We start from the raw sequence: 25,111 nt of genomic DNA, 5'->3' as shown, positions 1-25,111 counted from the left end.
TTTCTCACCTTGACCACTGTTTGGAGATCATATTTAGCCGTGCACTATGACGGAACGTTCGTCCATGAAGTGTACGTGATAGTAGTTGTGGCATAAAATCATTCATTCTAAATGTCAGTCTATAGCATGTAGCAATACACATCCTTGAGAGGAGTTTGAACAGATTCGGCCGTAGCCGCAGACTTCCAGAAGCGTCTAGATCACTCTTATCGCGTTTACTGTGTAGTATTAGCAATCATTCAACGTATTCTCTTTCTCTCTTACGCTCATGAGCGCTCAGAAATAGGGAAGACAAAAACAAACATCCAAAAAAAACCTGCCCAAAATCTCAATGGACCTCTTCTTATCGCGCGTATGAGCGCGTTTAATTTAGACGAATACCTTCGACGACCTCGACCGTAACCCACAGTACAACCTTCTGGTATCTTCCTGTCACGATCTCGTCCGATGCTGTCTACTGTTAGGGGTGTGGAGCAGATAAACCGTACATCTGACTACGCACCAACCCCAAACCGTCGAACCGTTCCTCAATCGTTTCCCAAGCAGCAGTAAGAATTGGGTCATGAAAAACCCCTATAACGGATAACACCATGTGAGGTGTGTATTTTAAAAAAGACAGCAACACGCAATATCAACACCAACAGAAATGACCTGGACATTGTACGCAGAACGGCAGAAACGTCGCATGTTGCGACACCGACGACAGCATTACATTACACAACGCCCTCCAACAACACGAACGCCGTACGACCGAAAATAAAAACCGAAACCAACAGCGGTGCAAGGGAGACGTACTAACCAGCAAAAACCTGAAGTGGAGCCGAATAACAAAAAAAAAGGCGGTAAAAATATCGTTCCCCCTGCGAAAGAGGTCGGCCGAGCAGAGATAGAACGGCACGGATGTGACCGGACCTCTCTACTACCACCACTAGGTCCGGGGCAAATACCACGTGGATGTAGAAGAAGCGATAGGCGAATGATCACTGATTAGCGATCGCAATTCGGAACCTTGCCAAAACGGGAAGAAGCGCTTGATCGTCATCGTTAGAGCCTGATCCACAGCCACAGCACACGGAGTTACCGCACAGCTTGACCAGTGCCGGAAACATCTTCAAACGCGCGCGAGCAAACACGTACGTGTTGGTGAATGGTGATCGATTCGGTGATTGTTCTGATTGCTCTATAATATTCCGGTCCAAGTAGTCTAGGGGAAGTGTCACCCACTGGATATACGTTATCTCAATCACCCTGTCTATTATTGCTGGAGGTGGATCCTTACTCTAAGCCGAAGTGCGTTGCAGCCATCATGGTGACGTACTGCTGCTAGTGTGTCTCCTTTCATCCTTCCTGTTCCGACGCAACGGCAAACGTGTGAACGAGAGTTTTGGTGCGGAAAGAGATGATCAACCGGTAATGTATTAGCCTCATCTAACTGTCAATGTGCCAATCAGCCAGCAAGAAACCGCAATCAAAGCGAAACCCCTACCTTCAACATTGTCACGTGCTCAATCAATGGTGTACCAGTGGGGTAAAGCTCACCACATCCGGCGATATACGTTAAAGCTCAACGCCTCTGGGCATCATCACACGCCACCAGGATCAATAAGCTTAAGTCCCTGTAGCCTCCTTTTACTTGGTTCTGATTTTCCAGAACACACATCACCACATCCGGTGGTAGGAGTAGGGACCCATTTTTATCGTATCCCGGTTTTTTGTGTTACTGTTCTGTTCCGTTGTTCCACTGCCGAATACTTACATTCTCCAATGTTATTTTTGTTTCGTTCTCGCATACACTCCTATTGCCATATTTTCGGTGACATCTAGATCTCGGCTTTTTCCCAATTTCCTACGCTTTCGCGTTACGCATACCATTTCTTTATGTGGTTGGTCTCACGTGTGTAGCGGCTGTGTTTACCATCTACGTCAATGTGTGTGTGCACAGCTATGGTTCCTAATGTGTCCAGGAAAATCGACCGCTTGGTGCATAGTCGGGACGGAAGATGTATCAATATTCCTGCGTGCCACTCGCGAAGAGCATGCGCACGGCCGGCCGCGTGTCGTGCAGGTGATTGAACACGATGAAGTAACGATAGATGCCGATTGTCTGCTCTGGAGGGAAGCAAGATGTGCTTGCAGTGTGTTAAAAGCGTGAACATCAGACATATAGGGAGTTCGCTGCAGATAATGTAGCCGTATAGTGCCTTCTGTCTTGTGTTGAAGATGTTTCGGTTCAATATACGGTAGCGCACGATGCCAAATCTTCGCTTGGACAATCAATGGTGCATATGTTAATGGTTTGACACATTCGTCGACATGACAGTGAATGTTTGTTCTTATGAACCTGATGTTAACCATTGCGCCTTTAAACCTTTTCTTCACCAGCCGTACACTAGTAGTATACTTCCATGTACCGCTCGTAGCGGTTCTGCTGTACTGGTTCCGGCCGTATCTGTACGAAGCTGGCATCGGTTTGCAACAAACTGCACCACATCATGGAACGTCCGACGCACTTGTACCGCCGGATCCGGGCCACACCGATCTGTCGGTAAAGCTGTCCTACACCACACTGCACATGTATGAAACGGCGGCCATCTGCTCAGATTCGGACATTTGCAGTAACATTGGTCGGTAAGGTCGTCATCCGCTTCTGTTCCAACTACTGCTCCACACGTAAATGGAGCGAATTGTTTACTCCATGTATGGCCATTTTTTTTCTAGAGATCTGTTAAAACGGAATGGTTCGGCAGTTGATGCCACCATCGGTACCATGTTCTGTGCCGGGCTTACCAACTTGCAATCGATGGGCTTGGGCGGTGGGTTCGTGATGAACATTTACCGGCGCGAGGAACGTCGTGCCTACACGCTTGATGCGCGGGAAATTGCAGCCGGCAAGGCAACGGAAGATATGCATCTGCACGATCCAAGCACCACAAACGAAGGTCCACTGTCGGTGGCTGTGCCTGGTGAGCTGAAAGGTTACTGGGAGGCCCATCAACGTTTCGGACAACTTGCCTGGAGCGAAGTGTTACGTCCAACGCAAGAGCTCTGCCGCGCCGGTATTCCAATCTCCAAGCACATGCAAGATTCACTATCTTTCAACTCCAAAGCGCTTACCGACGAGCGGATCAGGTACGGCACGGCATAAGCGCTCAGTTTCCAATACTTTTCTGTGGTGGTATTAACTGTTTGTGTTGTGCTATCCACCCAAAACAGAGACCTTTTTACAGACCCAGCAACTGGTCGTCGAAAGCTGCAGGGAGACTACATACGGCCAACGAAACTGTGTGACACACTCGATAGAATCGCGTTGGAGGGCGGCAACACACTGTATCAGGGCACGCTAGCGGACGACTTTGCTGCGGATCTTCACGATATGGGCAGCATCATAACTATGGATGATTTGCGGAGCTACAGGTAGGCCTACTATTATATCTTTCGACATTTACAGAGCCTTGTGGGAACTGGAGCTTCCAGGAAAATAGATGTGTACAGTATTATATCAGATAATAATGTTTGTTTTGTTTTAATGCTACAGTGTCCGCTGGAATGAGTCCATTCCGATCGATCTGGACGGGGACACAATGTACGTGGTGCCACCACCGGCAAGTGGTGTCCTGCTGGCATTCATCATGAACATCCTCAAAGGTTATCACTTCCAGCCGGACGATGCACGCAGCATCGAACATGCCATACGTACGGTTCATCGTATCGTGGAGGCATTCAAGTTTGCGTACGGCAAACGAACAGAAATCGGTGACCCACGATTCGTCGATGTGGCTGAGGTAGGTAATCCACCGTGGAGACCGATATTGAAAAAGGCAGATAAGATACAATGTGCAGATAAACCCTTCTACCCGTAGCTTACGTCTAATCTCACCTCAGTGGAGTACGCAGAAGCTATCAGGAACCGTATAGAAGACGCACTAACACGGTCCGAACCGGCAGACTACGATGGTTTCTTCTTCACACCGAACAATGATGGTACCGCACATGTATCAGTGCTAGGTAAAGACGGCTTCATCTACGTCAAGTATCAGAAATAACTTCTCCCCATATGATCTTTCATTTCTCGTTGCACAATACACAACCCCTTCACACATCACCCAATAGCACCTTCTGGAGATGCAGTATCCGTGACGAGTTCAGTGAACTTTTAGTAAGCTTTTACAGCACTGCATGTATGCATTCCTTGGCGTCCTTTTCAAACACGTCTTCATTTTCTGTAGCTTTGGAGCGGGCTTGATGGGGCAGCGTACCGGCATCATTGTAAACAGCGGTATGGACGACTTTTCGTCGCCTGGTTTGCGTAATTACTTCGGACTTCCCGGCTCAAAAGCGAACTTCATACGGCCCCACAAGCGAGCACTTTCATCCATGTCACCTACGATCGTAACGGATCCGGAACATAACGTTAAGCTGGTGATTGGAGCTGCCGGTGGAACCAAAATCACCACTGCCGTTGCACTGGTACGTTTTAGCATTATAACCACCTTTACCTTTAACTATTGGGGATTTATCTGATTTCGTTTCTCTCGGCAGACGATAATGCGTGTGCTATGGTTTGGGTATGATATCAAGGAAGCGATCGATGCGCCGAGGTTTCATCATCAGCTAATACCAATGGCAGTACAATACGAGTACGGCAATCTGGATGTAAGCATATCCTTAGGATCACTTTGGTTTAAGATCAATTTTAATCTCCTTCATGTTTCGTTACTCTTCATTGCACTTTGTAGCTGATTGTTAAAGGATGGCGAGGTAAAGGACATCAAACGACGCGTTACCGAGAGCGTGGTTCTATCATTTGTGCAATCGCCCAGAATGCATCCGGGGTATATGCCAACGCTGACTACCGGAAGGGTGGTGACGTGGCAGGATTCTAAAACAACGGCTCTCTTTCTCTCCAGCCAAGCTTTGCTGTCGATTGCTGTGAAAACCGTTAAATGCAATATGTAATCGAGAAGCTCTTGGTAGCCATAGGACAAACAACGCACTTCGTGCGAATTAGCCTTAACATTGCTGTAATACTAGACATAAACTTACGGGTTATAAGCATTCGTTACTTTGTAATATAACCAAAGCATTTAAAGAACTGTATTCGTCAACAAATGAAAGACCTGCTCAGCGTATATCTCTTGGTGCTACGTAGATAATGTTTTGTAATACGCAGTTAGGTATGGGTATTAACAAATGCCAGAATTATTAAACTTTGAGTACGTCAAACGTAACAATCTTTTCATTTATGGTTTGTCATCGTTAAACCGGCCGTCTTATAACCGAATATTATCTGTGCTGCTCGTACTTTGGAAATGGCGTCCTGAAGACGGTAGCATCGAAGGTGGCAACCCATTTAAGTTTCAATATGCTCAAGCAGTCAAATAAACGTACTCCATCTCAATAATGAACCATAAAGTAAAATAAACTGCAATGAAACAGAAACCCCCCTCCATCATACATCTATCTATTATCCGTGTTATTCCCTTTCCGGCAAAGGTTGGAGTTTTTGCTATTTAAAGCACTATTTAAGTGAAAAGAAACTTATTGCAACAAATTCCCATCAAAATATATCACATTTAAAATTTTTGCTACATTGCTCAAAAATGAGGAAAATTTTACATTTTCTCAAACAGGGTAAGGAACTTGGTTCCTCGAATAACTTCTGGCACAGACATCTAAGGGCATGGCTGTCCAAGAAGAAAATGTAGCCATTGGTGCCATCTATCGACCACAGGTTAAAGATTGGCGATTAGTAGGATACCGACCGAGTTATAGGCAAAAGTTGGTGCAAAAATGAGGAAAATTTTACATTTTCTCAAACAGGGTGTGGAACTTGGTTCCTCGAATAACTTCTGGCACAGACATCTGAGGGCATGGCTGTCCAAGAAGAAAATGTAGCCATTGGTGCCATCTATCGACCACAGGTTAAAGATTGGCGATTCGTTGGATACCGACCGAGTTATAGGCAAAATTTGGTGCAAAAATGAGGAAAATTTTCATATTTTTTTTAATTTTTTGATTTTTTATTATTTTTCACTCTTTTTTTGATTTAAAGCATTATTTGAATGAAAAGAAACTCATTGCAACCCATTGGCATTAAAATAAAACAATTTTATTTTTTTTGCAAAATTTCCCAAAAAAAACGTAAGGGGTAAGCCTTATGAAATTTTCGAGTGGAAAATTTGTTTGAAATTTTTTTCTGATTTTTCACTCTTTCTTTAATTTAAATCATTATTTGAGTGAAAAGAAACTGATTGCAACAAATTCGCATTAAAATAAATTAATTTTTTTTTGCAAAATTTCCCAAAAAAAACCTAAGGTTATAGCCTTACGAAATTTTCATTTTTGTTGAATTTTTTATACTTTTTTCTATTTAAAGAGTGGACAATGGAACGCCGTTTATCCGTACTCATCGCGATTTGGCCCCTGCCGGATAAGCGAATATAACGGATTATGGGACAGCCGGATAAAAGGTCACGCGTAATCGTCGCTCCACTGTGCTTGCTATAAAAAGGCTCATTTTGACAGCGCGTACAGCTTTGTAGGAACCTTGGTTTAAATGCAAGGTTAGCTGGGTTGTCAAATATTTCACCGCTCAATTTTCATTCTAACTTTTGCGTCCATAGGTGACTGTTGTACCAAGCAAACCAAGCGAACCGAGGTCGAGTCTCTGCATTAATAGTCTTTCCTGCTAAGCGTATATTTTCCATTGTGTGCGTGTAAAAGATGGCTGACGAAAAGAAGGTATGTAATAGTGGCAATAGAGTTAGCGTAACTTCTTGCAAATGGATGGTAAACTAACTAAGGGGAATTGCGTCATTTGCTTGTTTCAATCCTCCTGCCTGTGTGGTCCATTTCCGGCGTCATTGCGGCGTGTGTCACCATGATGCTGTCGGCTTTACGGATACACGCTCATCACCCCTTCAATCATTTCTTCAAAATGCCGGGCATTTGATGCGCTTTCGGTAAGTCTAATGGTTTTATCAAATGTGTTTAGCTTGAAATAAGTACAGCATGTTGAGGAAATACTTCAATTGTAACGCCTGTGTAGATTACTTGTGAATGCTTTTTTTTTTCTTCGGTAAAACATTTCTTACCCCCTCCCCTTCTCTCCCTTGTTCCACGTCCTCGATTCGATGAGATTGCTCGAATAGGTGGGGACGCCATTACAGCTGCGAACTGTGCAAGTGTCCCATTGTTAGTTATTTAGCGATTCTTTTTATTTTCCAATGAACTGGAAAATAGATTAGTCATTCAGCCAGAAAACAAGTAGCATTCTCAGGAAAAGGTTATAAGTGCAGTTGAGACTTGTACGAACATGTTTGAACCTGTCACAATAAATGCCCTTTCTTGCTAGCTCAATAGTGATTTTGTTGTTTTTTTTTCATTTGCCTAATGATTTATATTCTTTTCAATTATGTATAACTATAGGATAAGAAGAGTTCCGAAACTGAGCATATCAACCTGAAGGTCCTGGGACAGGACAATGCGGTGGTTCAATTCAAGATCAAGAAGCACACACCACTCCGCAAATTGATGAACGCTTATTGCGATCGTGCGGTAAGTTGTCGGTGGACTGTAATTTCTTCACTGTATCAATTGCAAGATAGCTGGCTATTATACTATCACACACATTGTTTTTGTTTTTCTCCTGGCAGGGTCTGTCGATGCAAGTGGTGCGCTTCCGATTCGACGGGCAACCAATCAACGAAAACGATACACCGACAACCCTCGAGATGGAGGAAGGTGACACAATTGAAGTCTACCAGCAACAGACCGGCGGTACCGCTTAAAATGTAACGTACGTTACTAGATTTAAGTTTTTTTTTTTTTTGACTATTCCAACTTCGACTTACGACCGTATGCTGATGCGGTATTTGTATGATTCCATGAAATTTCTACCTTCAACTAAATTTATGCAAATGTAAAATCATTAAATTGGAAAAGACGCGCTTAACTCGACATGGCAGTGTCAGTCCCCACCGGGGGTTGAAAGTGAACATGTTCCTACCCAAACCAACCAAACGCCTGGGTAGTTAACGTGTTGAAGACAACAATTTGTTAAGGGTTTTGGTGCCCTTGCTACGCACGAAAGAGACTATTATACACAAATACAGAAAGCATAAGTGTCACGAATTGTATGCGTTGGAATTTATAAGTAAACATGGATGTCAATATACACTTCCGCGTATCATTTAGTTCCCCAGTTCAAACACAGCAAATCTAACCAAAACACAAAAGATGATTAATTTTCTCCCGGCTAAACAAGTATAATTGGCTATATTGTCAGCAGAAATCATAACGGCATAACATTTTCTCATACAGAACAACTGTAACATAATGTAAGCTTCAGAAAGGATATAAGGGTATGGAACGAGCCAATAGGAAAACCCGCATATAACAAACCGATTGATCTGAACTGCACGGAAATATGTTACATGGAAAATAAAAACACAACTGTCTGTACAAGGTGAAAATTAAGTGTTTGCTTTTCTCATAGGGCATCTCATTACAAAGAAAGCTAGGTAACGAGTTGTCATAGAAGATCATTTATGAATGGAAGCATTAGTGGCGAATCTAGAGTTGGAGAATGTTAGTATCGGAACAAACGTTTGATCGTACTTACTTGTACTTTGGTGCGGAGAAGAAAACGGGGCCCTCTGTCACACAACTATCAACTATCACTTCACTTACACACTTCAACTATCAACTACCACTTCGCCGCTGGGAAACAGGCATGTGTCTTTTTCGTAGAATTGCTCTGATAAACGATGCAAATTGGATTTTACGTATGAGGCAAAGTGTAATCAACAACCCCAGGCCTGCGATTTTAAGTGTCGTTTGAAGTTATGATATCAGAATCATTCCTTACGGACCAAACTACATGCTTAGGCCAACATAAACTGTCCAATAACTTGATTGTAAACATCATTAGAATCGTTTCCTGGCTCCGTTTTCTATTTCTTTTTCTTAGGAAGAAAAACAGAGGGAAAACGATTATTTTGTTTTCCACACGCTCGTTCGAACCAAAGTGGGTATAACAGGAGGTGTAGTCATGTAGAACATTTGGTTTTTCTTATCGAGGATCGACCCCAGTTGTCAAATCCCATGCGTTTGTTCATGTGTGTTGGTGAATGGCAAATGTTTACATCCGTATTTATATCGTTGCCACAATCAAATCACTGATGATCACATAAGCGGTAAATGCGTTGGAGTAATGCGTATGATCCAGAAGAACGACGACACGCCACATTTTTGGCCGAAGTTCCACTCAATACTTTACAATTAGTGTGGGCACCCACTGCACTTACATTGATCGTCGACCGCTGCGGTCAAACTGAAATTCAAAATGGCAATATGACAATAACCGCTGGTAGCGCCATCTGGCGCGAAACGGGTTCTGTCTTGCTCAGGTGACATTGTTGCTTTCTTTTTCGCTCCTTCACGATGACAGTACGCTGTCAAACTAGCTGTCAATTGAACAGAAGGCGAGCAAATTTGCAGTGTTGGTTTGCCGAGAAGCAGTGAGATTCCATTCCCGCACGGAGCAGAAATAAATTACAAACCTACAATCATGTCGCTGGTTTCGCACATTCTGCGCCGTTCCATCTCGCAATCAATCGCCCGCAATGCCCAGGTCGGTGGACCATCTGCCGTGGCCGGCCATGAAGGTAGGTTGGATGGGATGTACTTTTTTTGTTGTTACTGTTACCGTGTGGCTTACATAATATCAGCTGCGACTGGTGTTTTGCACATCTACGAATTACGCCTGCACAGTGCGACTAACAGTTTTACTTTTCCAGCCGGTGGCTACAAGGTGTGGAAGAAGCTGTCGTTCTTTGTGGCCATGCCCGCCGTCGGTCTGTGCATGCTGAACGCTTACCTGAAGCACCAGGAGGAACACGGCCACCCGCAGCCGGAGTTCGTCAAGTACGAGCACCTGCGCATCCGCAACAAGCGTTTCCCGTGGGGCGAGGGCAACAAGAGCCTGTTCCACAACCCACACACCAACGCGCTGCCGGACGGTTACGAGCACTAGAGACGAGATGCGCGACGGATCACGTACATCCCCCCTGGCGGCATCAAACATCCGGTAGTGAACGCCACAAGGAAAGGAGCGGGAGGGACGTTCCATCGGGTATCTGCCGCTTCCAGCCGGCAAATAGTGTTGTTTAAATAAATTCTGCGACCGAGTATGATTCAATAATGATAACATTGTTGTTTTGATTCGCTGTAGAGTTAGATTAAGAGGGAAGAGGTTTAGATGGAAAAAGGAAGAGATACAGGGGTAAAACATCCAACTAGATGTGGTTTTGTATTTCTAATGTGGATATTAGTATTTTACCTTTTAAACTCCGTTCGTTAGTGATAAATTACATAATAATTTTAGGTACTTAAAATGGAACAGTTGAACTGCTTCGGAAGCTAATCCTTTTTGTGATACAAAACACCACAAAAAATCCCAAACACAAGAACACAACGTGTAGAAAGAAATATTTTATAATTACATTTAAAGTAGTAAACATAAATAAGGCTGCACACGTATCAGAGGATAGAATCAGAACATAAAATAATAAATAACACTGACTTACCGTAATCCATTGTCGGTGCCGTTTGGAATGTAGCGTCTCACGCTTACAGCTTGGTAAAGATGATTAATATTATCATAAACATAATTGCGAACGCTAGCAGCATTATGCAATGCATCTTTCGGTTTTTGCGCTGGTACGATTCGGACTTTTGCAGCTGGCGCAGCCCGTCACTGACGCGCACCTGTGCCGATTCGATGTTGTAGTCGATCCGGTCCAGTATCGTACCCTGCTCCTGTATTAACTTCGAGATGTCCTTAAAGATGACGTTCAGGTCGGTTATCGAATTCGTCATGCGCAACACCTCGTCCTCCCGGCTCTTCAGCAGCTTCGTGTTGTCCGCCTGTATCAGCATGATCTGCTTCTGGTTGATGGTGAGACCGGTGGCGGGCAGCTGAAAGAAATCGTCCAACAGCTGCTGATCGTCCCCGTCGTCGTCGAAGCTGGCACCAGCGCCGGCACCGCGCCCATCCGATTCCATCTGCAGAAAGTTATCGAACGTGTCGACCGGATTGGATGATGTGTTACGAATAATCGTGCTGTTACTGCTGCTGCTGCTGCTTCCCCCTATACCACTCGGACCGACACCAGACAGACCCGGCTCGTTTGCTTTCAAAGTGCGAGCTGTTTTGTGTGCCTGCAGCAGCCGGTACTGCTCCGTCAAGCCCTGTAACATTATCAAACAGTGCTTCTGAATGTTTTTTAACAGAATTTCCTCCAGCCCTGTTTTGGGGAAAAGAAAGACGAATGTTAGAACTAGGGAGGTAAACGAGCAAAGCTATCCTTTAGCCATACCATTATCCATTCGGCGTAAAGAGTTGATATTGTCGTGACACCTACAAATGAGCTGTTTTATTTCCATCATGTAGCTTTCAGTCTGGAAACCAAAGAAAGGACAACTTTATTAGTATCTATTTAGAAAATAAGACTTGTATCTTACCGTGCTGCTACTGGTGTTATTTTCATCACTCAGAACCGACCGAACTTCTGCCGTTTGAAGCTTTTTTACCTCGTTGATACGTTCCTGAATCCTACAACATCAAGCATACGTAGCAATATACCCATTTAGCGTTTCTTTCCATTACTGCTAGACAAACAAATCTCTTACTTGAACAGCAAATAGTTCGCTTCATCGTACTTTCCAATCCATCGTGGTTGTTCGCTCGATTTTCCCGCTGGCTCAAGCAGATTTTCGTTGTCCGAGTGCTACCACAGGAGGGAAAAGGAATCGAACATTAAAAGAAAACCCCACACATATGCTTCACTTCACACGTATACCTACATTTTCATAACCAACGTTCCGGTTATGCACAGCATTGTTTCGTAGCATATGAAACAATTCGGTTAAATTACGATGAGACATGATGGCAAGCTGAGTTTTCCTGAATTTACGGAATGATTTTTCCTTGCAGATCTCTACCGTTTTACACCTGTTTTCTGTTTGTTTTCATTGCGATCGATATTGGACTGACGTTCCCTTGTTTGACAGCATGGCTGACGGCGGTTTTTGGTATTTTTTTACCATGCAAATTCATGTAAATTATCTTTAAAAAATGAAACATATCAATTCATTGCCAAATTGGATGAAAAGAGCTGTTTGTAGCAAAGCAAAAGATACATTAGTATTCTTTCTATGCAATTTCCTCCAGCATTATATATTGGAGGTTGCGTGCTCTATAGTTGTTGAAACATGTAGCCGAATACAGAAAATTAAACCTTGAAATGCAATTTCTGATTTTACTACCATGTCTCACATTATTAGTATAATGAAATCAATTATATTAGTAGTATTTTACCTGGAAAAGTGTCGTTTTATTATTTTCTGTTCTGAATGTAGCTGTCAGAGCGAACATCAACAAACACGCGGAACGTCAATGCGCTCCTTTGACACTTACATAATTCGGTGCAACTTTGGAGAGCGGTAAGGGAAAATTCTTCATTCAATAAAAACGATTTATTGTGAAATACTTTCGCTAATTCATTTGCGCATTACATTTCTCATCGCCCACTGGACACACGCGTAACCCGCCAGCCAATGATTCGCAATTTCTGGAACCGCTACAGGGTCGTGATTATCTTTCCAGCGCTAGCGTTCGGTTCGATTGCAGCGGACTACAGCTACACCCGGCAGTGGAAGAAGGCTCGGCTGGAGCATAACAAACAGCAGGTCCAGCACGCGTAAGCGGTCTTACGAAGCCACCGTATCAACCTAATCCCACTATCAAACGCCAGCTAATCGCCCCGTTGTGGACGTACGATGTTCGGAATAACGCGTCAGTATCTGTGGAGTGTGGTGCCGATGTTTGGGTTCGGCATTGGCTGGTTCCTGGACTGCAAGGAAACGGAACGGATGACGATGTTCCGTGACAAGAGTGCACTCTACGGACGCACACTGAAGGAGGGTGAAAAACCATCGTGGCCTTAATGAGAGGCGAAGGATGACGCAGGCAGAACATTTAGGCGGCAATAGAAGCCTGCTCGATAGAGCAAATCGAAATACAATTATGTGAATCCTTAACGATAATTTGTGTATTTATTTTGCTTGCGATTCACAATTCGTGCATGCATAGAGTTAAGTTAAATAAATACTGTATTATTTCTAGCACTCAGGAGGGATAGAAACAGTAAGAGGCGATGAGGAATCTCAGGTTGAAAACACGTTTCAAGTGGGTACTACTTGTTGGGATTAGAAAACACGTTGTAACTATTTGCTCTAGATTTCCACAACAAGTTAGAACAGTCTGCATTTCATAGCAAACCGTTTTCTATCTAGGTCGACTAATGACCTAGCTTTATCCTTTTCTTTGGCAATATAATTTATCCATCCATTTCTTTGTTCAGTTTTCCTCAAGGAAGTAGGTTTCACGGTGATATGCATAAGAAGTACGTACTCTCTATGTAGAACACCGGTTAAGCAGATGTACATGATGGAGTAAAAGCACACAATAAGTAAGGGGATGAAAAGTACAGAAACAGGGGGGGAGAACCAGAGACGATAAAGAACGATGTAAAACACCCACGATGCTACTACGCATGAGCGCATTGTCCGAGAAGTTCTTGTTTATTTTTCTTCCAACACTGGCGGAATGCGCTACCCTACGGTGGAGATGAAAACTGCACGCTACATGTCCTTATGGTGTGCTCCATTTTGTTTTTTTGTTTTTCCTTTCTTTCGAGAGGAGTTTGCTGAAGGGGCCAAACCTGAACAGAAAGAGCGAAAACATTTGCAAGGACGGGTGCACCGTCTCGGGTGACCGAGCAAAAGGATCAAACATATGTCAAAGGATCCGCTCGGTGTCCTTGCGGCCACTGGATGTAAATAAAGGTTTGGAGAGGAAAATCTTGCACCTCCGTAATAGGGAGAACGAGAGAGAGAGAGAGAGTACTGGATGCGATAGTGCTCGCGGATGTGCCAGCAACCAGCAAACAGGATCGGTTTGGCACACTTGGCTAAAGGACACAAATTCATTCAATTCATTCATGCACACGCCGTCCGTACGCGGTGTCCGTGTTCGCTGTCCCTGTATCCACACCGCTGTACTGTAGGGCCAGAGTAGTGGCAAAAGGGGGGAAAGGGGGTGGTGGAAAACGGAAGAAGGGACTGGCTGGAATTGTGGTGCGGATTCCGCTTTGGCTTTGGCTCGTTTGCATTTCGTTGTTCGGTGGCGGATACTTTTCGGAATAAACCGTGCGTGTTACTGCAGTATGTGCTCCCCTCGGTACGGTGCTTTTCCGGAGTCTGCTAACGCTTCGGGCCTGCTGTGCGTCAGTGTGCGAGTGTGTGTGCGCGTAAGGGATTGCTGTGTGCTGCTGTGAGTGTATGCGTGCGCGCGCGCGCACGGTCCCGCGTATGTGTGTTGGGCCCTCTGCATGGGTGGCTCTTGTTACACTCTCTCGTTCAAGTCACTGTAGTCGTTTCCCTGGCCTGACATCCACTATTCTGACCGCGACTCTATCCACCCCACCACCACAAAAGGGGTGCGCTCAAGTGTTGCTCCAATGATGCAGATAGCAAGGGGCGATTGAAGCGCGAAAGCACAGATTTTGCGATCCCTCCGATCGGAACCACTCACCACGCGGCAGCCGATGTAAGTGGAGTAAGTGCCCTGCCACGGGTGCAGAGTGTCCTGCCACTGCGGTTAAGGTAGTAGCAAAAGGGTGACACTTGAAAGAAGAGGCCTGTGTGTGAGTGTGGCCTGTGTGTGTGTGTGGGTGTGCGTGTAAGTGTAAGGGTGTGCATGCGAAAGAGCGCTACCGCAGCGTGTGCCATCAATCAAACATCTTGGCCACTGGATACGAAGAAACCATAGCAAACAGCATATCCAATCAACGTTATCAGCAGCAAGACGCTACCCCTTGCAGGAGCTCGGTGGCCCAACCCCGCACGCTAGCGGTGTCCTTGGGGCGGGTGATAAGGACCTTCGAGGAAACCGCCGGAGTCACCATCCAAGGACAGCGAAGATGAACACCGTCCAGAGTACGGGCCATGCGACCGTTCGGAACAAGAAGGACTCGCAGTTCGAGGTGAAGTGCAAACACAAACAAGATCAGTTCAGTCGCTCCCCTCTTCCCCCCTCCCCCCTCGCATTTGCTCCCTTCCTCCCCCAAAAAATCTATTCACCCTCTTTGATCTTTCCGAGCAGGGGACATTGCCAACAAAAAAAAAGAAACAAACAACCTAATAATAATAACCCAACTTAATTCCATCCAGCATCCAAGTGGTTCGAGCTGTGTGCTCCACAAGTCCGCTCCGCTTTCCAAATATTCCAAGAGTACCAATCAATTCCCAAAAGTGTCCTCTCGCTTTTCTGCACGCTGTTTTCCACCGTCCGAGGCAGCTGGTGGGAAAGGAGAAAACCGAACAGCAGACCATTTACTCCACTGCTCCACTGCTCTATGTCCCTGCTGTCTCTTGTCCTGCTTCAACCTGTGCTAATTTTATAGTGCCGCCTAACGACCTAGCCTAACCTCAAACCACTCCAACCAGCCAAAACGATTCCTAACCCTACTTTTTTTTGTTGTACTAGAGCGTTGCGTGGCCTGCCTATAGTGGCTCGTTTAGAAGTGCTTCCTCTTTTGCCTTTCTCACACAACAATAACAATTCAAACGATAAGAGAATCATACAACACTGGACAGTGCCTAACAGTGACCGTCTTTCCGTCTCACCGTACTGGAATTTGTTTTCTCCAACAAAAATATAAAACACCCAAAAAAGAAACAAATGTCCTTACAAGCACAACACAACAGAAAACTCTCTCTCTCTCTTCCCTAACCTCAAAAACCTTCCTTTGCGTGTAACGGCACAATAACACAATCCAAAAACATGCCGACGTGTGTTGATGAATGTCCCTGTTAAAAGGGGATTAGAGAAGCGCCCAAAAGAGAAGTAGTAGAAAGAAGTAAAACCAACAACAACAACAAAAAACCACAATACGTACTATGGCACATTAACCTATAACCAATAGAAAAGCGCGCGCGCTTGTGCGCGTGCTTGTGCTCTCCTAACCTCAATTAAACCAATCCTTCACCCCCCCCCCCCCTCCCCCCTCCCCACAAAAAAGAAAAGCTCCGCTACGCAACACATTAACGTGTGAAATAAATACATAACATACACACATACTTAAATAGTAACAATAGTAAATCGCTAGAGCAAGCAAACAACAACCAAAAAAATCGAACAACAAACATACAAACAATAAAGAGAGAAAAAAAGTACAACAAAACATTTTCTACACATCTACTAAGCAGAAAAGTAACGCAGGAAAACTGATCGCTCTTTTCTTTCTCTTTCTCTCTCTCTCTCTTTCTCTCTTTTTCCTTTTCTATCTGTATACTAACGTTCTTCTTCTTATCTCAACCAACTCCTTTACTTCTCTCTCTCTCTCTCTCTCTCTCTCTCTCTCTTTCTCTCTTTTCGCTTTTATTCTTCTGCATAGGAATTAACTGTCTCTTCCTCGGAAAAAAGAAATTGGAGAGGAATTTTTATTGCGCTTTTAGTGATTGCTGCCGTATTGGGGCTAATTGTGTTTTCCATTCTACTTCTATCACCAGGTGCATTGTTTTTTACCGTGTTTCATTGTTTGTTTGTCTTTTCTTTCTAAAAAAAAAAACAACAAAAATATAAAACATTCACCTAATACATGCTGAACACCACTAAACAGAAACAAAAACAAAACGAAACCAGTCTCTCTCTCTCTTTCTCGCTCTTTTTCTCGTTTTAATTTTGTTGTTTTGCTTTTCCCCTCTTTGTTCACTCTTTTTGTACGTCTGTTTCACTGTTTATTAAACGTTCTTTCATTGTACAATTGTTTCTTACATTGTTTATCATGTAAGGGTTCCGTCTTTTTAATTGATCACTGTAAGATGTCCCGCATTACCTACCCACAGGGTACACATAATCACCAAGTCTCCCCCCACCTCCAGTACACCCCCCCAGTTTTCTCCCTTTTTCCGGTAGTGGAATGCATTTTTGGTATGACTTTGCTCGATTCCGGAAGGACGAACGGAGTGTATAGAGCCCCATATAACGCACACTAATGTAGTTGAAATTTAATTTAAAGCATCCACATCTGCTAGTACGCAATCGACACTGGTTGCACTAATGCATGTGTGTGTGTGTGTGTGTTTGATTGTATTTTAATTTTTATTCTTAGTGGCTTCTTTGCCTCGAGCTGCATCTGTCTTTAAGGGGTGAAATCATCCCGTAAAAAGGGTTTGTTGCTTACGCTCGCTGTCCTTGTTTCGCTTGTTTTTCGCTTTGCAGTTAAAAAAATTAAAACAATCCCAATATCCTTATCTCTCTTTAGCAGTGTGAACTCTGTATAAGTGTATAAGTGCTTCCAATGCTCGTACTGGACTGTGAACTGTAAACTAAGTTTGCCGTGTCGGGTGTGCCAGCGAAAATTAAATTCCCCTTTAATGTCCAACCAGTCAAAGGCCAGTGACGTCATTACGATTATCTACGCTTAATGCGATTAAATTGCTAAATGTTTGGAATGTTGCTTGTTCACCACTAAAATGAACCGAAAATGGTAGTTTAGTGTGAAAGCACGTGCCTAGACAGGGTCAGATTAAGCCCGCACGAGATGGCTGTGCGTTTGAAATTTCCAATAGCGGAATCTTTTCCCCACTCGATAGCCCCGATCCTCCAACCCCATTACTATCCTTCGATAAGTGTACAAACAATTAAAATTTGTATTAGAAAACAGGAAACATTTGTATTTTGCACCCCAAAGCATTTATCGTCTGTTTTTTTTAAGTGTTTTGACACCTGTCATTCTGTTTGACACCTCTGTTTCTGTTGCATCGTGTCGATTAGTAGACCAGCTTAGTGAGTAAAGTTTAAATTAGAACAAAATAAAAAATCAAAAAAACTATCGCTAATGGTACATTAAAGTATGTGTGTTGATGTTCATCCTCTCTGTCTCTCACGCAATCTCACTCGCTCTAACTATCTTTCCATTATACTGTTTGCTGTATCCTTTGAGTTTTAATCACACACTGGTTCAATCTTTCATTTGCTTTTTTTTTGTTTTAAATTGTTTGGGTGTGTGTGTATGTTTCGTGTACCTTTGTGCCTTTTTCGGTGTGATTTTGTTTTCTCTTTTCTTTTTACATTTTATTTTTAAAAAAAGTGTTTCTCTTTTCTTCTTTTTTTTCTTTGGTATTTGTTTTACCGCTTCTACCATTTTGTGTCTCACCTTTACCTTTAACCCGAAACCGCCATTTTCCGTAGAGATCGAAAGCTCGAAGCTGCACGGCCGTCGCATATCGCTGTACGATATTAAATCGGGCCGATATGAATGGAACACACAGAACGGTTCCTGGATTAATCGTAAGTTTGGGGGGGGGGGGGGGGGGGGTTGGCCGTACGGTTGGTTGACACAATTATTCTTACGAAGCTCGTTCTTTCTTCCTTCTGTCCCAACCCATACACCGGCAGGGTACGAGTATGTGTTCATCAACTCGGAAGGTGGCCTAACTGCGCTGCAAATCACCCGTGACGGTGGTTTCCGGTTCGAGGTTCTCATGAACAATGCCACCTTCGTAAGTGTACATCCTTCTTCCGTGTGCAAATGTTTCACCACTAACCACTTGCAAACTACTACTACTACACACACACTTACACGCAGAGGCAGCTGAACGTTGACAGCTACGATGTGTCACCGGATCGGAACTTTGTGCTGCTGTACGCGTCGAATGGTAACACGCAACGGTACAACCGCAGGTAGGCCACCATCACCGCACCGATGGTGATTTCCTGTGCCCGATGGTTGAGATTCTTAAGTGTTGTTTGTATTTTCTCTCTCTCTCTCCCATAGCTACTATGTGTACGATTTATCCTCGTCGAACGTGTTCTCGCTGTCAGCGAAGGAATTGGACACGACGGCACCACAGCTGCAGCACGTCCTGTGGGCGCCGGTGGCCTCGAACGGTTCCGGCAGTGTCGGTGGTGAGAAGACGGCCGGGCAACAATCCTTCCATTCGCCATCGTCTGCATCGTCATCGTCCTCGTCATCCGGTTCGTCCGCATCCGCCACGGCCACTAGCTCCCAGGGCATTGCGTACGTGCACCAGGGTGACATTTACTACAAGCCGCGCGTGCAGTACGATCTTATCTGTCGCATCACCACCAGCGGTAGGTGTTGCCACTTTGTTTTTGGGGGCTCCGTGAAACGTGAGCTATCTGTCTCTCGAGGAAGAATTGTTTCTAACACTAAAACGACCCTCATTTTCTACTCAAACTTTTCATCTACATTAACAAAACTCCCACCATTCAAATCTCTCTCAAAATGTATATTTTCCTAAAATATTTATACAAATATATGTGTTCTAGGAAGCGACTTATAAACGAGTTGGCTCCGTATAATGACCCATTCAAGGTTCGACTCACTAAAAAGAGTCTAAAAAGGGTAGACACTGTGACTAGTGTTGGGTCAAGTAGCTCTTTTGCAAGCGCGGAGCGCACCGCTCTCGCTGTCTAAAGTGTGCGGTGCGCTTAAGGTACCTATAGCCTAAAAAAAATTACAAATTTTTAGATTATTTTTATTTTTTGATTATTTTTCACTCTTTTTTTTATTTCAAGCATTATTTGAGTGAAAAGAAACTCATTGCAACCCATTGGCATTAAAATAAAACAATTTAATTTTTTTTTGCAAAATTTCCCAAAAAAATCGTAAGGGGTAAGCCTTATGAAATTTTCGAGTTGAAATTTTTTTGAAATTTTTTTTTCGATTTTTTTTCTATTTTTAATTTAAAACATTATTTGAGTGCAAAGAAACTCATTTCAATCGATTCGCATTAAAATAAATCAATTTATAAAATTTTACAAAATTTCCCAAAAATAGCTATGGCCTTAGGAAATTTTACAAAATTTCCCAAAAATAGCTATAGCCTTAGGAAATTTTCAAATGGGAGCGGGAGCGCACACAATAAGGTGAGCGGAGCGATTGAGGTACCTCTTTCGCTCTTGACCCAACACTAACTGTGACTGGTCGTTCTAGTGTTTACAAGATCCTAAGCAATGATATCAATCTCGTGTCAATACCACTCAATTCTGTCAATTCTTTTCCTTTCTGCCCCGACAACCGTCTTGATGCAGGACGAGACGGACCGGTACTAAATGGTGTGCCGGATTGGCTCTACTCGAACGTGCTGGAGCTAAAGGGACCGTCATTACTCTTCTCGCCCGACGGACAGTATCTATCCTTTCTCTCGTTTAATCTATCTAGCGTACAGGAGTATCAGTAAGTATACGATTTTGCACGAACCCATCCACTATCTGCACATACTTTGCTACAAAACGTGTGTTATTCGTGCAGATATCTCTGGTACGGTGATGGACAGCAGTATCCTAAGATACATAGCCTGCGCTACCCGAAGGTACATTCGGCAAACCCGAACGTGACGGTGTACGTGGTACATCTGGGCGTGCTAAAGTACATCTTCCCGAAACCGGTCAACGTGCCGGCGTACATCCGTGCCACGGACAGTTACGTCGGCGGTCTCAGCTGGCTATCGTCGACCGAGCTGTCCGTAACGTATGCCAGCCGCAATCAGAGCGTATCACACGTACTGCTCTGCCGAGCACCATCCTTTACATGTGTGGAGGTAAGGCAACTGAAATGTTTTAAAGACATTGTTTTTTTTATTAAGGGAATAATCGATACTGGGGTGACCTGATTGATCAACCAAAGGTTCATCGATGTTTCTAGACAACTTATTGGAGTTAATGATTTTATTATTAGGTCTGCAAGCAGGTTTACAGTGGTTTATACATTAAACCTTCATAGTCAGTAAAATAAAGTCAAAAAAAGAAAAACAATTTTTCCGCCTTTGTGATGGGAAAACACATTTCCTCAACAACATAATAATGGAGTCATAAGTTTTTTATACAATTTATATAAAACTAATATCATTATAAATGAAATTTGAAACTGAAGTTTAAAAAAATAGATTTATAATCGTTGCCGAATGATGCAAACAACTTTGATGGAGGCGCCCAGTACTTTATGCTATATTGTTAGTAATTCCACCGAAACGACTGTGATGGAGGCGCCCAGTACTTTATAAAATATTGTTAATAATTCCACCGAAACGACTATATGAAATTATTACTTTATTTATTTACCATAAAATATGTTATAAAGAAAGCTGATTTCAGAATGAAGTCACAATTCATAATTTAATGTAAACTATTTGTGTACAAATATAACACCGCACAACATACTGGGCGCCTCCATTCTTCCTTTTAATTTTTTAACCAACACGTTTCGTTTAGAGATTTGCAAAGTGAGTAAGAGCGAGATAGTGAGTTGAAAAGTTGTATTGAATGAGTTTCGTTCACTCACTACGAGGAGTTTAGCGACGCTTTTATCATTTACTCATTCAGGAGTGTAAGCATGCAGCCGTTGAGTTGAGTTGCAAAAAGAGTAAATACGTGAGTTGTGTTCACACTTTTTTTATTTAAAGCATTACTTGAGTGAAAAGAAACTCATTGCAACCCATTGGCATTAAAATAAATCACTTTTATTTTTTTGCAAAATTTCCCAAAAAAATCGTAAGGGGTAAGCCTTATGAAATTTTCGAGTTGAACATTTTTTGAAAATTTTTTTCTGATTTTTTATTATTTGCTTAATTTAAAGCATTATTTGAGTGAAAAGAAACTTATTGCAACAAATTCGCATTAAAAACATTTGTTGTACACGAGGTTTTTGTTGTATTAATAGTAAAGAAAATCATCTGATTTGCAGATTTTCCAAGAGAAGGCTGTCGCCAACTCGTGGGTATTAATCGGTGAGACGCCATTGTTTATACGACGTCCGGCATCACTGGAAAGTTTCGCTGCCGATGCACCGCAGCCTGCACCAGCAACAACACCTGTGACACCATCGACGACAACAACGTCACCACCACCGACGAACCCGCCCGTACCAATGATGCCGCGCCATCTGTACATGCTGAAGCGGTTAAATGTGCGTGACGGTTCGCACGGTTACTATCGCCATCTGGTGCTGGTGCTGCTCGGTACGAAGCGCACCATCACGCTGACCATGGGACAGTTCGAGGTGACGGAAATCGTCGGTTATGATGAGCGCCGTGGGCTCGTCTACTTTATGGCGGCACCGTACCATAAACCGGGCCAACGGCACCTTTACAAAATACCGCTCGGGCTCGAACAGATGGCATCGATGACGGGCGGTGGCGGTGGAACAGCTGGTTCTGGTGGTACTTCGTTCGATGCGAACCCGGACACCGGCCGTCCCGGGCATAATGCGAGCGATGTGCTACTGTTACGCCCGTTCGGTTCCGCCGTACCGTACTGCGTGACGTGCGGTCGTGGCCCATCGGATGGTAGCGAAGATGACGGCGGTAACGATACACCATCGAAGCGACCGAACAACTGTCTGTTTAATCGCGTCTCGTTTAACGACGATTACACGTACTTCGTGCAGGAATGTCTCGGACCGGAATCACCATCCACGTACCTGGTAGAGGCCGGTTCGGAGCGTAAGGTGCGCGTACTGAACGATGGCAACGAACTGCGCGAACAGCTGGTCCAGCTTGCGAAGCCACAGATAATGACGTTCAGCGTACAGATTAAGTATGATTTTAACGCGCAGGTTAAACTGTTCCTGCCGCCCGGTGTGAAGGAAGACGACGATTTACAGCTGCCGCTCATACTGCACATGTAAGTGGGCGAAGAACATTGGGTTTTTTTTCGTGAAGTGCTTGTTATGTTTTTCGTCTTCTCTTGCTTCTGACCCACTAGTGAGGCCGGCCCGGAACGGCAGCTCGTGTCGGAGGAGTACAGCGTCGACTGGAACTGGTACCTCAGCAGCCACCAGTCGTACATTATCGCACAGATCGATGCCAGGGGGTCCGGATTTCAGGGCGAATCGCTCAAGACCCAAATTCGTGGACGCGTCGGCATCGAGGTCGAAGATCAGTTGGCCGTGCTGATGTAAGTTCGGTGTTCGGGTGTCCACAAGAATTCCATAATGACTACTAAACGAACTCTTTTTATTTTGGTGGCCAGGTATTTGCGGGACAACTTGAAGCTGGTAGATCCTAACCGTATTTGTGTTTATGGTACGTGAAGATGGACACTTTACGCACTGGAATCAATTTTTTGAAATATCATATCGTTTCACAGGCAAGGGTTACGGTGGTTACATTGCGATGCAGATGCTTGCTACTGATGCGAACCAGGTGCTGAAGTGTGTGGCCGCCATTTCACCTATCGTTTCCTTCCGCTACTACAGTAAGTACCGCTTAACGGTCGTGAATCGCACGAACATCTATAAACCTTGGTTTCGTGTTGTGACACATTTTGCAGATTCCTTCTTTACCGAACGGTATGTGCTCCAGCAGGACGACACCGAGCGGTCACTGATCGAGTCGGATCTGTCGACCAAGGTCGCTAGCCTGGCGTCCAAAAACTTTCTGCTCATCCACAGCACGGCCGATTGTGTTGTGCACGAGCAGCATGCCGCACTGCTCACCCGTTCGCTCGTCAACCGGGGTATTATCTTCCGACATCAGGTAGGTGTTTAAGGTTCGGAATCGAAACATACGATCATTCATACAATTGCTCCCTCACTGGCCAGATGTACGTCGATGAAGATCACGAGTATCGGAGCGTGTCCGAGCATCTGTACCACACGATCGAGACGTACATAGAGGAGAACTTCGGCAACGATAATCAGGACTGGACGTCAGCATTCTTCCTGTCTAAAACGTAGTTCTTCCAGCGGCAGGTAACCGAAACGAGAGCAAACGCAACAACAACAACAACAACAAACCAAAAAAAAACCCAAAACACGTTTGATTAATGATAGAGTAATGATAATTTAAAGATAAAAGAAAAGAAACAACAAATAATTAAAGAAGAAGAAGAAGAAGAAAATATAAACGAAAGCAACATTTTGCATGTTAGAAACGGTTTGCTAAAAAAAGAGGTAAACAAAAGATACATATAATGTGGGTGTACGAACAAAACAAAGCAAAACTAAATGGAAAACAAAACATTAAACAATAAACAAACGCGTGACATACATCCGCACACGCACGCACACACACATGCGCGTAAAGGAAGGAAAAAGCGGACGAACGAGAGGTGGATTTGAGTAAATCGAATTGAGATTAAATACCTAGATATTAGACAGGAGAACAAATAGCAACAATTTCACCGGAAAATTGATAATGAATAGTTGTGGAATATCATACCTAAGTTATTTTTCTTATTTTCTTTAAAGAGAAATTTAAACTTCCACCAGTGCAGGATGGTTAATACATGGTGTTAAATGTGTCGTTTATGTTAGGCAAGCTGTGTGTAATGTATGTGATGAATGTTAGATGTCCCGCATACACATTCACCGATGTAATTAAGTTCTGCTGCACCGGAAGATATTTCCCTGATCCCAATTAGTATTATAGAAGCAGATATCCCCCACCCCCCCGTGTGTAGGAGGGGCAGAAAGATCATTTAACAGGATTTTAGAATTGTTGGCAGCCTGAATGTATACAATCATTAATTTTTGTGTCGCGCTACCAATGTTCTTCAAAGTGGAAACACACTTTGGACACACATTTTAAAAGCGAGCCCTTTAAAAGCTTCCGATAAAAGCTGGCAAATTGAAAAGAAAAGCTATTGCATACGTTCAGGGGGTCGCACATGTAAAACACAACGCAGTGGTTAATGCTTTAAGGCGAGAAGCAAAAAAAGGGACGAACGGATTCTAATAAAACTTTTAATCAAGTAGCACTGTGTGTGTGTGCGCGCGCGTGTGGATGTGAGTGTTTGTGAATGTGTGTTGATTGTGCGATAGATTTTAAAACAACAGTCAAGCAAAGGGAAGCTCAGCAAGTGAAGCGCAAGCAACAACAACAAAAATATCCACCATTTTTTGAAACTTCCCATTTCACTTTTGTTACTTAAAGCAAAATCACTCCCGGTTGGAAAAGGCAATGAAACAACAAAAATGGAATAGCGCAAAAGAAACAAACTAATAAAAATTAAAAC

General features: G+C 43.7%; 7 protein-coding genes across 11 annotated transcripts in view; 5 read left to right on the top strand and 2 right to left on the bottom strand.

The window, feature by feature from the left end:
• The window catches only part of LOC125761324 (tRNA-dihydrouridine(20) synthase [NAD(P)+]-like), a 34,675-nt gene extending 25,440 nt beyond the window's left edge, over positions 1–9,235 (bottom strand). Inside the window, exon 1 of the mRNA XM_049422333.1 lies at positions 8,624–9,235. The gene's annotated coding sequence lies outside the window, so the exon portion shown is untranslated. The remainder of the gene's footprint in view (positions 1–8,623) is intronic.
• Positions 961–6,055, top strand: LOC125761234 (glutathione hydrolase 1 proenzyme-like). Of its 4 annotated transcripts, none has more exons than XR_007418089.1 (10): positions 961–2,628; positions 2,719–3,129; positions 3,214–3,414; positions 3,536–3,782; positions 3,861–4,005; positions 4,111–4,156; positions 4,227–4,467; positions 4,540–4,653; positions 4,737–5,731; positions 5,922–6,055. XR_007418089.1 is itself a non-coding variant. In XM_049422197.1 (10 exons), exons 1-10 carry the CDS (start codon positions 1,400–1,402, stop codon positions 4,881–4,883), a joined length of 1,809 nt encoding a protein of 602 aa, XP_049278154.1. In that variant the 5' UTR covers positions 961–1,399; the 3' UTR covers positions 4,884–6,055. The 4 variants fall into 4 exon arrangements, 3 of the variants coding, with proteins under 3 accessions (XP_049278154.1, XP_049278137.1, XP_049278145.1); XM_049422197.1 differs by having other exon boundaries at positions 961–1,410; positions 2,383–2,628; positions 4,737–6,055; XM_049422180.1 differs by having other exon boundaries at positions 961–1,410; positions 1,825–2,628; positions 4,737–6,055.
• On the top strand, positions 6,583–8,176 carry LOC125761388 (small ubiquitin-related modifier 2-like). The gene is made up of 3 exons (XM_049422474.1): positions 6,583–6,741; positions 7,438–7,557; positions 7,656–8,176. Exons 1-3 carry the CDS (start codon positions 6,724–6,726, stop codon positions 7,788–7,790), a joined length of 273 nt encoding a protein of 90 aa, XP_049278431.1. The 5' UTR covers positions 6,583–6,723; the 3' UTR covers positions 7,791–8,176.
• A 228-nt stretch (positions 9,236–9,463) lies between the features above and the next one.
• On the top strand, positions 9,464–10,210 carry LOC125761381 (cytochrome c oxidase subunit 6A, mitochondrial). The gene is made up of 2 exons (XM_049422461.1): positions 9,464–9,668; positions 9,801–10,210. The coding sequence occupies exons 1-2, from the start codon at positions 9,572–9,574 to the stop codon at positions 10,034–10,036; spliced, it is 333 nt and encodes a 110-aa protein (XP_049278418.1). The 5' UTR covers positions 9,464–9,571; the 3' UTR covers positions 10,037–10,210.
• Positions 10,211–10,477: 267 nt separating this feature from the next.
• LOC125761357 (syntaxin-16) lies at positions 10,478–12,260 on the bottom strand. The gene is made up of 5 exons (XM_049422409.1): positions 11,869–12,260; positions 11,695–11,792; positions 11,527–11,617; positions 11,382–11,463; positions 10,478–11,309 (listed from the first exon to the last, which is right to left on the bottom strand). The coding sequence occupies exons 1-5, from the start codon at positions 11,947–11,949 to the stop codon at positions 10,633–10,635; spliced, it is 1,029 nt and encodes a 342-aa protein (XP_049278366.1). The 5' UTR covers positions 11,950–12,260; the 3' UTR covers positions 10,478–10,632.
• Positions 12,261–12,650: 390 nt separating this feature from the next.
• On the top strand, positions 12,651–13,110 carry LOC125761397 (NADH dehydrogenase [ubiquinone] 1 beta subcomplex subunit 1). The gene has a single exon (XM_049422486.1). The coding sequence runs from the start codon at positions 12,844–12,846 to the stop codon at positions 13,009–13,011; it is 168 nt and encodes a 55-aa protein (XP_049278443.1). The 5' UTR covers positions 12,651–12,843; the 3' UTR covers positions 13,012–13,110.
• Positions 13,111–13,844: 734 nt separating this feature from the next.
• Positions 13,845–24,982, top strand: LOC125761196 (prolyl endopeptidase FAP). 2 transcript variants are annotated; one of them, XM_049422125.1, is made up of 14 exons: positions 13,845–15,110; positions 16,524–16,638; positions 18,323–18,421; positions 18,530–18,633; positions 18,720–18,814; positions 18,909–19,225; positions 20,189–20,333; positions 20,409–20,697; positions 21,840–22,777; positions 22,859–23,050; positions 23,126–23,178; positions 23,243–23,350; positions 23,426–23,631; positions 23,697–24,982. In XM_049422125.1, the coding sequence occupies exons 1-14, from the start codon at positions 15,048–15,050 to the stop codon at positions 23,829–23,831; spliced, it is 2,859 nt and encodes a 952-aa protein (XP_049278082.1). In that variant the 5' UTR covers positions 13,845–15,047; the 3' UTR covers positions 23,832–24,982. The 2 variants fall into 2 exon arrangements, with proteins under 2 accessions (XP_049278082.1, XP_049278074.1); XM_049422117.1 differs by lacking the exons at positions 13,845–15,110; positions 16,524–16,638 and having other exon boundaries at positions 17,649–18,421.
• The last annotated feature ends 129 nt before the right edge of the window (positions 24,983–25,111 follow it).

This window comes from Anopheles funestus, chromosome X (assembly GCF_943734845.2).
Source record: "Anopheles funestus chromosome X, idAnoFuneDA-416_04, whole genome shotgun sequence".
Lineage (NCBI taxonomy): Eukaryota > Metazoa > Arthropoda > Insecta > Diptera > Culicidae > Anopheles > Anopheles funestus.
This window is presented reverse-complemented; position numbering and strand designations above follow the sequence as displayed.